This window comes from Symphodus melops (assembly GCF_947650265.1).
Source record: "Symphodus melops genome assembly, chromosome: 3".
In the NCBI taxonomy this organism is placed as follows: domain Eukaryota; kingdom Metazoa; phylum Chordata; class Actinopteri; order Labriformes; family Labridae; genus Symphodus; species Symphodus melops.
Window position 1 is genome coordinate 28,237,118 of NC_136693.1, and position 17,478 is coordinate 28,254,595.

The following is a 17,478-nucleotide window of genomic DNA, read 5'->3' on the forward strand; positions in this document are numbered from 1 at the left end:
GACTTGATTGATCTCAGAGGAACACACACACACACACACACACACACACACACACACACACACACACACACTGTGTGTGTGTGTGTGTGTGTGTGTGAGTTATAGCTCTCCCGGGAAACAGAAGTCACTCGACAATGAATTACCTGACCCATTTTTTTTCTCCCTCTCCATCTTCATGTTTCTGAACAGAAGCTGCAGCTGAGTTTGTTTGTCTGCCCGTCCATCCATCCATCGCTCCCATGTAAACTTTCTATTTTATAAAAATAAATCAACATGCAATCATTTCAGAACTTGAATGTTGCATGATTCAGAGTCTGTATCAGACATTTCACTAAATAAAAAAGGCATTTGTTTATTTTTATTTATTTTAATCTGCCTGCTTGATCTTTAAAACAAAGTCAACTTTACATCAGTATTACTCCGGAAAACTGGATTCTGTTTTCAAACATTGTGCCCCAAATGATCCATTCAGAGTTTCCTGTCATCCAACAGACTTCCTGCTCTATCTGTTGACAGGATGACAACCTCATGAATCAATTCCTGAAATAGAGCTATGTGGGAGACTGCACAGCTTTAAATGCCGTGTGAAACAGCCTCTTTATAGATACTTATATTGGAAGAGATGGGGTGACTTTGTGCCCTCGAACGCCTCGTTAACATTCATAGTGAAGGAAACACGTCAGGGGTGTAAATCTGAATATATGAACATTGCTTTAGATAAATACATTCCTTCTATATAAACCTTTACATTAATTCCTGAGACTTGTCTTAATTTATATATAGCCACTTCCTTTTTTTTTTTTTTTTTTTTTTACAAACGTAACATATGAATTAAACATTGTATACGTTTACATGTTCATATATTTACCACCACAGATCTGTTAAGGTAGCTCAGACTCTTGTCTCTACATGGACCACTGTGTTCTTCCTGCGGTGCAGTCTTTTATTCGTACACACACTGGGTCGTATTCATTCCTCTTCCCTTTGTTGTAGCCTCATTATCGCTCCGTGATGTTCTGTCTCTTCCTCCGTCCCGCAGCTCTCTGCATTTCATTTGACAAAATGTAATGGGCTTTTTAATTGCGAGTCAGTTTACTACAGCTTCTGGTGAATTACCTTTTGTCTCCTCTCAGTGTGTCTGTTGAAGTGTGTTTGTGTGTGCACGTATGAGTGTGTGTGTACACATGAGTCTGTGTGTAGGTGTGTTTGTGTGTGTGTAATGCAATTACAGTTTATTGTGGACTGCTAAACTGCTAATTTAGCTGGCTGTGGTTCACTCTTGTTTTTCCACCCTAACAATTACATGAACAGTATGACGTGTAAAAAGTAGATGAAATCAAAGAGCTGCTTCAGGATGTCTTACGCACAAGCTTTAATCGAAACTCACCTGACAGTAACCTTGCAATCACTTTCTCAGATTTTCCAAATTTCAATTAAAAAATGTTTCCCTCACAAAGTCGTTTCGATGTTATTAAGTTTTACAGAAGTCATTTGAAAATAATTAGTTTCCAGCTCAAAAGGTGAGATGAGGGATCAAGCGTAACCATTGAGAACAAAGCAAGAAAGAGGCATGGCAAGTCCTTTTCACATTACTGCTTTTTTTTACTGTTTCAAAGGGCTCATATACCATCGCAAACATGCTGCACATTAAACCTGCTGCTCATAAAATGCATCCATCTAAACTCTCACACTTACACATCAAAATCGGAAGTGTTAATTCAACACCTGCAGAGTTGAATTCAACACTTTAAAAGTGTCTATATTGGTCCACACTAAATCGAGTTAAACCAACACTTTTGAAAGTGTTACGTATGTTACACTGAGACAGAGTTGAAGCAACTCTGATGATAGTTGAAATTTAACACTATTTAACACAGGTCAGTGTTGATTTTACACTACACTAGTGTGTAGTGTTAAAATATTACACCATCAAGAGTTGTATTTTTTAACACTCAAAATGAGTTGCTGTCATTAACACTACAGAATCAATATTTTACACTACGAGTCAATTTAACACTCCCAATTGTTTCAAAAACATAAAACAATATTAGTACATACATTGTATAAAAAAGACACCACAAGAGTTGTAGTTAAAGTGAAAAATATAATAGACAATTTTAACACTTATAACAATGCATTGAATTTACAATAACACGACCCAGCCAGTGCTCAAGCAGAGGTTACACAATGTAACAATGTCACGATATACGTTTTTCAATCCATCTCATTAGAAAAGTGTTATGGGGTTTGTCATTAATCAGCTCGTCAATAGAATAAACAAAATGAATCTGACTTTCCTCGACACAATAGTGTGTTAAAGTGGACATCAAAATAGAGAGTGTTAACTCCACATCACAATGAAAGCCTGCTACAACAGAGCCACACGATTAACAAGTGATGCTTGTCAGCAGCGACCTGAGTTGGCACTCGACAGTCTGTACAGATTGAGGTGGTGACACATCTTCTTTCGGTGTGTCCAAATTGTCATTGAGATGTGTGGAAACATAAACATGAGACAAACAGTGTTGCTCTTAGCTCTTTGTCTCTGGGGCTTTCCTTTGTAGTTCACAGGTCAATGTTGAGAACCGTTGTCTGAGTCTTGAAGGGATGGTCTTGTGGTCCACAATGGCGTAGAACTGTTGGATGTTGTTCTTCTGTTCACCAACACACATGAATGGGCTGTCCTGGTTTAGATCTGTCAAGGAAGGTCTTAACACTGGCTCCAATCTGCAACAGACAGACACACGAGAAAGTGTTTTGTGTTCAAAAATCCAAAACAGAAAGCCCTTGACCACCAGCTACACTGACTCGTTTAATTAGTCACATTGAATACTGAAAGCAAAGGCTACTCAAACATAAGTAAAATGTAAACAGCTGTAATTAAAGTACATCAAAACACTGCTTACCTTCAGATATCTCACAATATGGCTGATCAGCTAGAAGGAGGTGATTTTAGCACTCTTCTTGTGGCCTTTTGAGGTAGGAGGAAGAAGGTGAACCAACAGTCAAATGCTTGAAAGGTCACTATCCCAGCCTAGTGTCAAAGAAGATATATGACTGTTAAAAATATTTATGTCTTAAAATACTACTAATAATTTCAGATTATATGCATGCAGAATTGAATAGAAAAGAGCAACACTTACCAGATTCATCTGAGTTATTCTGCGCAGTCAAGAGTTGATCAACATGCTCTTTGGAAATCAGGTTCTTGCAGTGAGCAAAGATCCTTGGCTTGAAGTGTGTGGGCCATTTCGCCAACAATCTGCCAGAAACCTCTGCTTCAAACATCATGGTAAAGTTCTGGTCAATCTACAAACACAAAAGACCCAATTTGAGCCCACCCAGAGAAAAGACCATTCAAATACATTATTTGAATAACTTATAAAATGATAAGTCCATGAATTGAGTGTTTACTGCTGGGTTATTTTTTATTCAGCAATGTAACAAAATTATGCTGTTAGCCTCTTAATAATGTAAGGTTCCTACTTTTTTTCTTACTACGTCATCCAACTTTGAATATATTTAAGTTTTTTAAAAGAAATCAGCTTGTGTCCACAGCATATTTATATTTTTCATGATATAAATAGGACTGCATTCATCCAACTACCGGTATACTTATTGCCTGTTATTTTTCACTTTATTAGACATTACATTACCATGTGCAATGCAAGCTAACACTTGCTAACCATCACAAAGCACTAGTAAAATAATGGTGGGTAGAAAACGTTTTTAGTTTTGTATTTAAAACACATATAAACTTAGATTTACTTACATTTCGCAGTCACAGTTCCAGTGATGTGTGCTCATCTCAAGTCGAAACAGAAGAATAATAGAAAAGCTTCCCGCCTTAAATGTGCACCCGTTGACTTCTGGGAGTTGCGCTGGATATGGAGTGAAATCGACACTGTAGAGGTTTACTGGAGAGTTTGACTATTGACTCTCTGAATCAACACTCACACTTTTTGGCGGAATTTTTATCTTGTCGTTAAATTATACCTGACGAGAGTTGAATTGACTCTAAATTTGTACTCCCACCTTTAACACTGGAAATTTAACACTTTTGATTTTGCTGTGTACCAACATGTTAGACTTGACCAACATGTTAAACACAGCTGAGGTCATAAAGAGCAATAACAGTACATACGTAGACATAAACATAGGCACAGATGTGTTCCATATAATAAAATCAATTAAATTCTGATTAAGATAACGATGTTAAATACCTCTTTGTCTTAAAGGGTGGGAAACAAGTTGTGTGGGTGAACGTTTAAACTGTGGTTCTGCCCAGGATGATTTTTCTGACATCGTCATCAATCGATTAATAAATCATTATTTGTATAGCGCCAATTCACAATTGATATGCTTTACTACAGAGCAGATGGGATAATATGCGGGAAAGATTCCTCGCCTTCCTGTTGTCCACGCTTCCACACTGAGGTGGAGGTCGGAGCAGGGCGTGCATGAACGAGGACAGCAGCGGTTGTGGGGACGACACAGTCCAATGGTAGTCACACAGTGGACCTCTGTTTCTTCTTTTTGTTTTTGTATCTCAAATTCTATAGTAAATAAACATAAAATGCTTCATAAAAATATATCAAATGAATCTGGTAACACGTCTTCTGTAAAAAGCTGTTGCAAGTTAGTATTTTTTTTTAAAACACTAAGAGCAGTGCAGCTGGGACCTGTGCAAACAAATAAATCCATTAATGTAAGATAGTGGAAAATCTATTTCAAGCCGAAGTCTTTGGACCCTGTGACTCTCTTCTCCCCTGACGGAAGTTAAAGGCTGAAAGGAAACATCAACTGGTTTCGTGTTGGGATGAACTGGGACCCTCTGCATGCTGTCTCTTTCTTTAGCTGAATGAGGCTTTTTTCATGTGTTCCAGCTTACCGCTCTCCCTGTGTGCTTCCTTCCTGCTTCTCTTATCATCAGTTTGGATGGAGGCAAGCCATCGAACCATCACGTTAAATTTAATCTCTGTCACTGCAGTCTGCATTTTCCTGCAGTGATCAAAATGTCTGTATTTACAGTGGTGAGATAAAAACATGTGAGATCTCTCAGGTGGAGCGTCTACTATCTTTCATCTCATTTTTTCACTCTCCTATCTGCTTTGTTTCCAGCAGGAGCAGGCAGCAGTTTCCTGGGGAAAAGGTCTAATAACCTGCTGTACATTACCCGCACACCAGCAAACAGCAGAGAGACACATTTGGAGACTAGCTGGTGAACACCGGGGAGCATTTAGCAGCTAAAGAGGCTGATATTTCCCCAAGGAGCTAGTGGAGACTAAAATAGAGAAAGGCTACATGTAGAGGGAGGAAACCTACACTCATCAGGTTTATAGAAACACGGTTTCAATTAAATGCTGATCTTCCTCATGTCTGCTGGTTGTCGAAAAGGCCTCATCAATTGTTAACTATAAAGACCAAGTGCATTAAAGTCAAGTTCACTTTGTACCGCTTCAAGGTGTCTCCTCGTCACATTCTAGCAAACAACACAAAGACGTCTAAAAGCTGCTGTGTGGTCTGAAGCACATCACACAGGAAGCACAACCCAGAGCTGAATGTTTAAACAGCCGAACAGAAAAACCGAACTCACAAGGCACAAATTAAATACATGGAAAATACTTCATGCATCAGCAGGAGGAATGAGAGCACGCTCGCTCATGAAATCACACAAAGAGTAAAAGTCAGACTGAATGATTCCAGCCTGATCCAGAGCTCCTCCAGTCTTTAAAGTTAGACGTGTCCTTTGGAAAAAACAGACCCCCAAGTTGTTCCTGAAGAAAAAACACAATTAATGCTGAGCAGCTGGGACTTTACTATGTTTGCAACATGTAGAAGAAATGCACTTTGGGTGATTGGAGGTCAGAATATCTCTCTAGTTTGGGGACACATTTTTCTGTTGATAAAAGACGAAATAAAATATCAGGCAAGTTGGCTATAGTTAAAAATCAAGAAAACCCTCAAACGATCAAATTAAACACAATTTATTGAACAATGGGAGCAGAGCGTCTTCGGCCACATGAAGTCAAATTGGTTTGCCGAGTGTGGCTAACGTTAGCAGTGCTAGCACAACCAGTCTTAGGTCGTCCCTGCAGGTAAACATCCACACGCTTTGCTGGTTACACTCTGCTTCAGTCGAGTGGTATCAGAAGACTGCCGCTCCGTGCTATAAGGTGCCATTCGTTCACTGTGCTGGTTTAAATCTGGGTAGTAGAGCAGTATGGCAGAAGCTATTAACAGGAGCTACAGCCCCATCTACTGGCAGGTGACTGCGTTGCTGTTAGACGCAACATTTAACCAGAGATGTTTCACATCATATCTCCTGCGTCAGACACCTCACAGCGGGGAGACCATCCCTGTCCGATACTGTCACTCGGACTAGCTGCAGAAGAAAACAGGAGGTCTTTTTTACTTTCAATTCGATTTTTTTGTCGTCTTTTTTTGTACATCTTTGTTTTGTTTCAGGGGTTTTTTTATTTTATTTTGTTAATAATCTATGAACCATGTAGAAACGGCTATAAAGAAAATCAGTGAATGTAAAAGTTGTGCTTCTGCTGATCTTGTAGTCTAGCTTCCTCATCACCGTCTCCTCCCTCCTCCTCCTCCTCCTCCTCCTCTTCTTTGTATCTGCTCACGATGCTGTGTTTGAAGTATGCGGGTCGAGTGAAGTTAAAGAGACGAGACAGAGCAGGGGGATAGAAACTGCTAATTGCTCCCTGCTTTCAGCTTCAAACACGAAGCTGATGTGAAACAGTTTGGAGTAACTGTTATTCCAGAGAGGTTTGCTCACATGAAAGCACGAGAAGATGATGTTACGGCCGGCGCTGTGTTCGTGTAACCTTGCAGCACCGCTCCCTCTGAACGCTGAAATGGACTTGTGGGCTTTTTGAATAATAAGTGTTTTTCTTTTGTATCACACATTTTCCCTTCAGCTTAGCGAGGATAACTCAATAGTATTTTTTTTACTTGTCTATTCATTTTAAAGTGTGTGCTCAGATGTCAAATAGAAACCGTATCTCAGCCCATGTCTGGAGGATAAAGCTAAGTGAATTTAAGACTCAAGATTGAGAAAAAAGTGAAGCCAACAGTATAGGATTCATTAGTACCACTGTGTTATTCATATTTCTTATTTAAGATATCCTTTCACTCTTTACTATACGGCGTGTCACTGCTCCATCAGAGTGCGACAGACGAAATGAAACAGAATTATTTATCAGGAAGTGTTATCTTATTTGATGCTCTGAAAATTTCTGGATTCCTGGTTGTAAAATACTTTCAGCTATTTAATCTTAAATCACATTTTGTTTGGTCTGAATCCACCAAAAACATGAAACACGAAACCTTCTCAATGACAGGGGTGATTTAAAATAATGCATTACATTTCTGGGGGTCTGTAGAAAAGCTCTAAGCAGACAAACGCTCTCACATTTGAAATTTAAATGTACTTTTTGTAGTAGTTTTCATCTATTCTTAAGCTTGTCTCTGTCTCGTCTTTGTCCTGGAAAATTGGTCTTTGAATATTCATCATCATGTTTTTCGATGATGAAACTAACAGGAATGTCCTTTTAGGTCGTACATGTTTTTTTTAGTGAGACTTAATGGACCAGAATGCAGAAAAACCCAAACTTGACTTAAACTTCTTTTGTAGTACATAGTCCTAGTATCAGTACATTTTATTTTTTCCTTTAGTATTAGTATTAGTTTATTTAAAAGGGGACAGTGCAATTTCATAAAACACATGATTACACATGGTTAAAAATTTTTTTTTAAAAAGTCAGAAAGCTAGTTTTCATCTGTAGTCTCCTGGCCATGATGGGAAAAGGCAATAAAAAAACAAGTTTTAAATGTTCAGGTTGGAAGAGCCTGCAGAGATTCAAAACTTTAATGTACTAAAAGAATAAAGGAATATCTCCACGTCTTTAATTCAGTATTCTGTATTTCTTGATGCAAACAGATAATATCGGCCAACATTTTCACATCTTGTGTGTGACTATCAGTATCGGCTAATTTGAAACTTCGGGCGGCTAGCTTTATTCATCAGTCATTAGTCAGTATGTGAACAGACGTGCGACACCTCTGACATGCAAATACACCTGTATGAGTACAGACGCAGCAAGCACCTGAACCCCGGCATTTTAAAGGTCAGTGTTTTAGTGGAAGATTCAGCTGAAGGCAAATGTACGCTCCTGCATAGAGAAACCTGCACACAGCTTTACCTCTGGCATTCTTTGTGAAATCTCACACCAAAACCTTTCTGTCTCTTTAAAATCCCACATTTTTGATTGTTCACATTTAAAACAAATATCTGGAATAGTGCCTTTAAACTTCTGAAATCTAGCTGGTGTAATTATCACATCAGTTATATCATAACAATCTTAGTGTCGTGTTTGCAGTTTGTCTCCGTGCCTCAGGCAAATGTTTCTTTTTAACATCGTTTCTGTCAGTGAGACAGGCACCGGGGTTTCACACCACAACCTGTTCACTGCATGAATAATCATACAGCGTCCTCAGGCAGCCTCTGAATCTTCGGCTCACTTAGTGCAGATCATTTTGAACAAGATGATCAGCATAGCTGCAATTACGGAGGATGGAAAAATCATTTTCATGGATCAATGTCCAGGTGTAAATGAGTACCCTCTCAGTTTATCTCTCCTGTATCAATCTGATTCATACAGGCAGAATCTGTGACTCATTGTCCTCAGATGTCTGCTCTGTACAGGTGGGGAGGTATTGGTATTCCATATGTGTTCAATGGAGATCAACCTGAGCTTCTCCTCCCTCCCACTCCCGCCCCAGAGACTGAACCGAGCTCTTGTAAACAACTGAGAGGATAAAAGAAAGAGACAGAAAGAACCCAGATGGAGGGGATCTACATGAATTCATGTCGCCTGTGAATGCTATTCTGCTTTTTCTTTATGAGCTCCACCATCCACATGCTGTTAAAGAATATGCCCTTTAATGCATTAATTATTTAAAAATGGAGCTTAATGTTATTTTATTCTTTTTTGCTTGTAACGTGATGTTAATTTAAAAAAAAATTTACATGCATAATACTGACTAAGATGGAGAAGTTCCCTTGAGTTGATATGACTCAATGCTGCATTGCAAGAAGGGCAAAAACATCTTTAAAGATGTATTATTGGAGGCTTTTTATGCCTTTATTGTGGAGATAGGACAGTGGATAGAGTTAAAAATAAAGAAGAGAGAGAGAGAGAGAGAGATGAAAAGGAGCCACGGACCGGACCCCGGGCTGCCCGCCTGGAGGACCACAGCCTCCGTAAAACATTTTGAATGAATAAATTATATCATTCAAGTTTCCCTTTAACCACATGTATTAATATAAACATATCAACTCTAAGTGACTCCACATCTACTATTTTAAAGATCAGCCAAGTTTAAGTATTACAATTATTCTTATCAATTTTTCTAGCGACGCATGACTTCACTTGTCGTCTTCCATCCCTGTCAGCCATCTTGGTTTTGATTACGTATTTGGGGAACTTAGAGTCTGTGTCCACCCAACGTTTTTTTTTCGGGCGCAAAAAAGCTGGCTGTGCGTCACGTCTCCATGACAACAGTCTTTCTGTATGACCGAAACTGCTTCACTGATTTTTACTGTATGTTTCATATCTGCCTCTCCTCAGTTTTTTTTTAACTTTGAGACTTTCATGGGTGAAATGTTGTTTGAACAGGTGTCACAGGTCAGCAGAGAAGCTTTCAGTAAACACGTCAAAGTTTACAGACTGGTTGATGTTTTGTAGTTGTATTTGTGCTCCCAGTTTTGTGGTTAATATAATTTGTGATTAAAATCCATTTTACATCATTCAAACATCGAAGCAACGACTGATGTTCAAGAACATCAAAAGTGTGTGTGTTTGTTTTTACAACAGATCTATCGGCGTTGCTGGCTGGTTTTCAAGAAGTCATCCAGTAAAGGACCTCGTCGTCTGGAGAAATATACTGATGAGAAGTCCGCCTACATCAGAGTCAGTCCAAAGGTAAGTGTGTGTGTGTGTGTGTGTGTGTGTGTGTGTGTGTGTGTGTGTGTGTGTGTGTGTGTGTGTGTGTGTGTGTGTGTGTGTGTGTGTGTGTGTGTGTGTGTGTGTGTGTGTGTGTGTGTGTGTGTGTGTGTGTGTGTGTGTGTGTGTGTGTGTGTGTGTGTGTGTGTGTGTGTGTGTGTGTGTGTGTGTGTGTGTGTGTGTTATACTTTCTTCTGCGGGGGGAAAAGAGCTGCCAGTCACACACACACACTGTCAGAGATGAAAGCAGACAACCTTCACATTAAGTCTGACTCTTTTCCTTCTGAGTTCAGTGAAAACACACACACACACACACACACACACACACACACACACACACACAGACAGTCTGAACTCCATCATCTTTTATTCTTCATCATCATCATCACCTCTCCTTCACCTGACCCTCTCTGTCTGCTGTCACACTCCCTCACTGAGCTTCCTCTCGGCTCCGGCGGACTTCAGGCGCACTTTTGATTTTTGTTTTTAATTTTTCTGAGCGAGTTAAAGATGAAAAGTTTTACCCAGTTTTTTTTATAATGAATTTCATTTTTGAAATGCTTTCATTTTTTAAAATTGTAATCATTAGAATTGCTGTTTTACAAAGGTATAAAGGTCATCTGCCTGATATTAGATAATATATGTTATTATAGTTTTTTTTATTGGCCTGTAGCCTACAGCTTTATCAGCAAATCACCGTCATGTTGTTTTCCTTTTCAAAGTCATTTCTGCACTTTTCAAGGTTTTATAAAATGAATTAGCAGTGTATATAAAGTAGTGTGCTGCGATTACACAAACACCCACAAAGAGCATTTTTACAGCCTATACATTACCTTTCATCTCTTCACTAACTTCTCCAACTGATGGCAATAATTGTTGCTAATGCTTAACCTGCAGCATCAAGGGGGAAGGAGGCAGGAAGCATCAGAGGGTTATAGAGGTTATGAAGGGAACAGAAATGTCCAGAAAAAGATCAGGGTTTGAACCCTGACACACCTGTGTGATAGTGAAGTGTGCAAAACAGAGCTGACGAATGGATTCTTTAACACAGTTATTCCTGACTCCACACTCTTTTATTCATCGTGGGCCCTCGGTGTTCGTCACACATTTTGGAGTCACACGCATGTCACGTGACTTTTGCTTTCCGTCAAACCATGGCGACGCTTCTATTGTTAGAAACCTGCAACAAACAAGAGGAAGTTATGTGCCGCAAACTAGAGGCTGAAACATTTGTAAAGATATGATTTAACATTAGCCTCTTAGAGATAAATAATACATGTGGTGCTTTGAAAATACACATGTATGTCATGTGACATCTTCCAGACGAACCGTGAGTTACTCCTCTCTGGTTTACGAGCAAATCCACATCTCTACTGATAGTTTGTTGTCACGAGTGGGTTTTAGTCACTGTCTTTAATCAAAAAGTATACATTTAGTAAATTAACTGTTTGATCTTTAACTGGTTTCCTAGGTGACAGAAATTAGCAATGTGAAGAATATCACGCGGTTGCCCCGAGATACCAAGCGGCAGGCGGTGGCCATTGTCTTCACGGATGATACCTCGCGCACATTCACCTGTGAATCAGGTAATGCACAGACACACACACACACACACACACACACACACACACACACACACACACACACACACACACACACACACACAGTTATCTGCATGCTCTAATAGTGTGAAAGTAAAAGGCTCTGATTTACCCATCTGACTTCTTTCTCTCCCCTTCAGAGCTGGAGGCAGAGGACTGGTTTAAGACGCTGTCGATCGAGTGTCTGGGCACGCGGCTCAATGACATCAGCATGGGCGAGCCTGACCTTCTGGCTGCTGGAGTGCAGTGTGAACATACAGGTGACTTTCAAACAGAAACACTGAAACAAACGTTGTTTGGCTTTTATCACCGCCAGTCCTGAGGTTCAGTCTGGGACGTCCAGCTGACACTGATCCTTGAGGGAAAAAATGAGAAGCCAGTGTGGGATCTTGTCCTCACCGCTGCAATACAAACATCCATAAAATACCAGGGACACTGGTGCTGTACTGGATAGTCCAATCGTGCACCTAATCATTTTGACAAAGACTGAACGAAGCATTCAGCACGGTTCCTATGGAAGGACAATTAGAACGGTTATGAAACCAGGCGTGAATCTTTGCAGAGGCCGTGTCAGACACAGTGGATGAGATCGATAAGGAGAAGGTGGACATGCATCGTGACTTTTACCTGGGTGAAAGTTGAGTCCCTGTCTTTTACACGCTTTCACATCTATCCCATCAACAGAACCATCTGTCCCGCATGGATCCAACAACTCATCCACTACTGGATGTACTTAGCTGATTAAAATAACGTGAACACGAAAGGTGTCTGCCCTAGTTTCAGAAGGCCTGGTAGAGTTAATGGACGTATTTGATTGGTTATGACTTGACACAATAGCAGCATACTTCCATTTCTTAAAAGAGGAACCTGTATTTTTGGTGTTGAACTGCATTCAAATAGCATTCATAAAGTATAAGTGAGGATGTCTTATTTATTTATTGTGGGCCGGCTGCACAGTTGGTGGACCCAGTCACATAAGGCCCACCCATAATGTCCTATGTGACATGTTTAAAGAAAAACAAGAAAACTGTCAATGTTCATCGTCGACACGAGGCCTGTAATACCAAAAAAAATAATTAAAAACAGCTGGAAGATGGTTAAAAAAAACTGCATTTGTTTTGGGTTTTCTATTACAAGCTGCATTTTCACATTTTATGTCGTCTTTAACTGAGTCCTGACGCCAGAAGAAAGTAACTGGCCAGGAATTAGGTTTTCATAAGTTGACCCTGACAAGTAAAGTCACTCTTTGGGCGGCTGTGGCTCAGTCGGCAGAGTTGGTCGTCTCCTGGCTGGTAGGTTGAGGGTTCGATGCCCAGCTCCTGCAGCTGCATGTTTGATGTGATTTGGGAAAGACACTTGATCCCAAGTTCCTTCAGCACATTGAATCATAAAAAAGTAAAATATGAAAATCAACAGAAGCATTTGATGACTTCATTCTCCTGTCTCGTACGTCTATTACTTTACATTAGCAAACTAACCAAGAACAATTACCACCACCACCAGCACACTGATGCTCCGGGGCTGCGGCTCAGGCTACGGGGCTCCTGGGAGGGAAGGGGGGCCCTTCCATAGCATGTGGTCTGCTGTGACCCGTGTGTTTTAGAGCTGCTCTGCTTTATGGTTGATTTTATTTCCCATGCAGTTGAGGTCTGCTCCATCTCTTCGTGAAATCATTTCCTGTGACTTTTCTTTTTTTTTGCACGGCTCCTTATTGAATTACATTTGAATTGCAGCTCTAATTTTATTCTCCTGTTCCCTCTTGTCTTAGTTGGTTTTCATTTCCTCTTATTTGACTCTTGTAATTTCTATTCATTTGTTTTGAGTTGCTCCTTTTATACATTTTTTTAATGTAATTTTTCATCTGAATTATTCATTTGTCTGTTTATAAAAACTAAAGTGGTTTTTTAAAACCTGCCTGTGCAGCACTTCTGTCAGTTCATGCTGTTTTTAATGTGCTTTACAGATCTTTTAATTTGAGTCTGATGACTTTTATGACTGAACAATGAAACATAGTTAAGCATCTGACCAGAAGTGAAAAACGAGCTTTAAGGTGCTGAATAATGTGCCGTGTGAGTATCAAGAAATATAAAGGAGCACACAGGTAGTATGGGAAGTATTAGAGCTTGGTCATGGCAACATTTAATATTTAATATTGTGCATGTACAGTATGAGTATATGTCATATAACAGCACTTTGAATATGTTTTTTGAAAGGTATTATTCCTCTGAAGGCGCATGACAAGTAAAGGTTCCTCATTTTGTCTTAAAATAACTTTAATCTTAGATTCATATTTGTCTCTGAAACGGGGCGGCGGAGGAAACACGTGTTTCATCTTTTTAAGAAAGACTGACGTTCTCTTCATGTGTCGGCCTCCTCAGAGCGCTTCAACGTGTTCCTTCTTCCCTGTCCCAACCTGGACATCTACGGGGAGTGCATGATGCAGATCACCCACGAGAACATTTACCTGTGGGACATCCACAATCCTCGCACCAAGCTGGTCACGTGGCCTCTCTGCTCGCTGCGGCGCTACGGACGCGACGCCACACGCTTCACCTTTGAGGCCGGACGGTAAGAGCAGCGAGGGGAGGGGCCCCTGCGATAAGAAGGGGAGGGGTGGCGAGATGTTTCATCACTGACTGTTTCTGTGGTTTATACAGGTTGCTTTCAATAAATGTGTATTTTAGACTTTACATGAGGAAAGGAGAAGAGAGTAAAGAATTCAAGTTTTATCAAAAATTACAACAGGTGTGTGTGTGTGTGTGTGTGTGTGTGTGTGTGTGTGTGTGTGTGTGTGTGTGTGTGTGTGTGTGTGTGTGTGTGTGTGTGTGTGTGTGTGTGTGTGTGTGTGTGTGTGTGTGTGTGTGTGTGTGTGTGTGTGTGTGTGTGTGTGTGTGTGTGTGTGTGTGTGTGTGTGTGTGTGTGTGTGTGTGTGTGTGTGTGTGTGTGTGTGTGTGTGTGTGTGTGTGTGTGTGTGTGTGTGTGTGTGTGTGTCACACACACAAATCCAAACAGCTCTGTATTGTTGGTCGGCGCCTGTGAAGAGATTGATTGAATAGATTAGACGATGAATCAGGGCTCAGCCAGACCTCCTTATCTCCTCCTCTGTGATAAAACCGGACCATGATTGGGTCAGCATGCAGATAACTCTGTGTGCGTGTGTGTGTGTATGCGTGTGTGTGTGTGTGTGTCAGTTCTGAAACAGATGTCACGACAGCCCTCTGCCTGTGGGTGTGCTGTACTGCATAGATCTCCATGTCTTTATTGCGTCGAGTGAACCCAGCTTGTCCTCCATCAGTGTCATTCAGCAAACATTTATCACCGTTTTCATTATGACTTGATGCAGTTATGGGCAGTCATATTAACCTGATAGGTGCAGACCTTTTTAAATGGGACAGATCGCTGATTTAATGGCCTGAGTGGACTGAGGGGGAGCTCGGGGCTCTTTTTGAAAAGCATAATTACAGCCAGCTGTAAAGTGTGAACAGATCATGGAGGTGTAAAGACATGAACCTTTATGTGACAGAATGAGTGTAACAAAAGAGTTAGATGAATTTCCGTATGAATATTTAGATACAGCATCACCTGTCGTCCAGGTAATTTGGTCCTCACAGAGGGAAATTATTCTGTCTTCTCAAAAACCAAGTCAGAGTTGCAGGAACAACACAGTGTGTTATGATCATTAAAACAGGCATTTATTTGATAGTATAAGTGAAGCCAGTAGCTCTACATTGACTTTCATGAAATTTGATAGCAGGTCATGCTGCACTTAATCGAACCTGATGTGGAGTGTTTCTCCTCACAGAGAAAACTGACTGGGAGCAGATTTCAGAAGATGAAGCTCCAAGTTGGAAATATCCTGTTCAATTTTTAATGAAGTTATAAACTTCTGTATGACAATAAATAATCTGTTCTGTAGGTAGATGACGTGACTCTGAGGGCTGGAAGTTTTCCTGTTTTTAGTCCATGTAGTATTTTGTTATTGGCTGCATGCAGGAAAGCTAACTGTGTAGCGATCACGCCCGTACAGCGTGGACTAATAAAGACATGAGCTCTTCAAACTAGAGATTAAGGCATCGTTTATAATGCCCACTGATAGAACTGCAGTGTTTTGCACTTCTGCATTGACTTAATTTTTCAACATGGGAGCTTGCTGCTTGGGTTGAATGCATCAGTTAAAATGCAAATCAGGAGCCTTTTGGCTATTATTTTGTTTGTTATGTAACTTTAATTGATCTGTTTAAACAGTTATCGGCATGCAAGTTCAGTTTACAATCCGCTCTGGATATCGTCTATCAACTTCAACTCCATTCTGTTTGAATATAAACAATGAGCATTATGGATAAAGGATATCTTTGCAGGAACTTTGTCATTCATAAATACTGGCTACACCAGGAAGTTAAACCTGCTCTCAGAGTGCTGGGGCATTGATTTAAAAATCTTAATTTAATCTTTAGTTTGTGCACATTTTAGGTAAATGAAGCCAAAGCTCAGTCACTCTATGAATTTCACATTGACACATGTTTATTGACTTTTAGGAGCGTGCAGCCGAGTCATAGCTCACTCACGTTTAATTCTGCAAGATGTGAGACAAAATGCACGGCTGTAGACTGCCTTCATATTGACTTGTTTTTGTTTTCGTGATTAGGATGTGTGACAGCGGCGAAGGCCTCTACACCTTCCAGACCAGAGAGGGAGAGCAGATCTACCAGAGGGTTCACTCCTCAACACTGGCCATCGCAGAGCAGCACAAGAAGGTCCTGCTGGAGATGGAGAAAAGCAGCAGGGTGAGTGTGAAGAAACTCGCTTCAAAACCAGTCAGAAGATTCTATGTTGTTTCGGAAGTAGTTGAAGTCTTTAGTATTGACCCTCGAGGGCCTCATGACCTCCATGGTCCTTTATTGTTGCAAGATTCAACAGAAAGACACATGGCTCATAAAACTAGTTGTTTATACATTACCAGTTCATATGGTATAGTGCATCATTTGAATGAAGTAAAAGTTGCATTTGAACTGTGATATGTGAAAATGGTCCCTTGTAACAAACTCCTGTGTGAGTCGTTGGGTCAGATTCGGCTGTTCCTCTCAGCCGCTGAAGCTTTTAGGCATCTTTACTGTTGTTTTGGCCTGTTTTACGGCCTGCAGTAAAACTCTACTGATGGTAACTGTGTGTTAAAGTGCAGAGCAGGGTGGATTACGTCCCTGATGATACATTTGCACCCTCTTGCTGCAGTGAGTGGCATAAATCTTCCCCAGCTGCAGCAGCTCTTAAGTCCTGCTCCTGCATGCCTGTTAAGCCACCTCCATTCTTTTTAAATCGTGTGAGTAATAGCTCCTTATGTTGCGTGCATATGTCTCCCAGTTGATGTCTTTAGGTTCAGAGTCTGGCTCCTACCCCTGCACTCCCACTGCCATCCTGCCCCGATCCGCCTACTGGCACCACATCACTGGAAACCAGACCGGCATGGATTCTGGCAGCGGTAAGTGACACCACTGGTTCCCAACCTGTGATCTGAGCCCCTCATGAGGGGGTGCTCTCTGGATCTCAGGGGGGTGCACATGGATTTGTCTGCTCTGAGGTTGTCAACATTTGATTTCAAATCATGAAAACACACTTAGATACACAGAACAGGAAGTAGCTTTTGTAGGAATACATTTGTAGGCCTATGCTGCTGGGTTTAAATCCATAAAAACAATTAATGCTGATGCACTTTTTTTTTTATAGTAATGTATCACCTTGCATGGTTCCTGGGGATGGGCATAACTTTTCCTAAATACAAGTAAGGGGACTCTAAGGAAAACAAAGTACAGTAAGCAGTTTCATCATTGTGTTTTGTACAAAACCATGACATTCAGTTT

At 40.5% G+C, this 17,478-nt stretch overlaps 1 protein-coding gene across 1 annotated transcript in view; it reads left to right on the forward strand.

Annotated features, from left to right (window-relative positions):
- Positions 1-17,478, forward strand: part of dok4 (docking protein 4) — a 31,374-nt gene that overhangs the window by 12,872 nt on the left and 1,024 nt on the right. The window contains exons 2-7 of the mRNA XM_079339490.1: positions 9,894-10,001; positions 11,494-11,608; positions 11,764-11,883; positions 14,002-14,191; positions 16,269-16,407; positions 16,982-17,099. Of these exons, the coding sequence (XP_079195616.1) occupies positions 9,894-10,001; positions 11,494-11,608; positions 11,764-11,883; positions 14,002-14,191; positions 16,269-16,407; positions 16,982-17,099 (790 nt within the window). The remainder of the gene's footprint in view (positions 1-9,893; positions 10,002-11,493; positions 11,609-11,763; positions 11,884-14,001; positions 14,192-16,268; positions 16,408-16,981; positions 17,100-17,478) is intronic.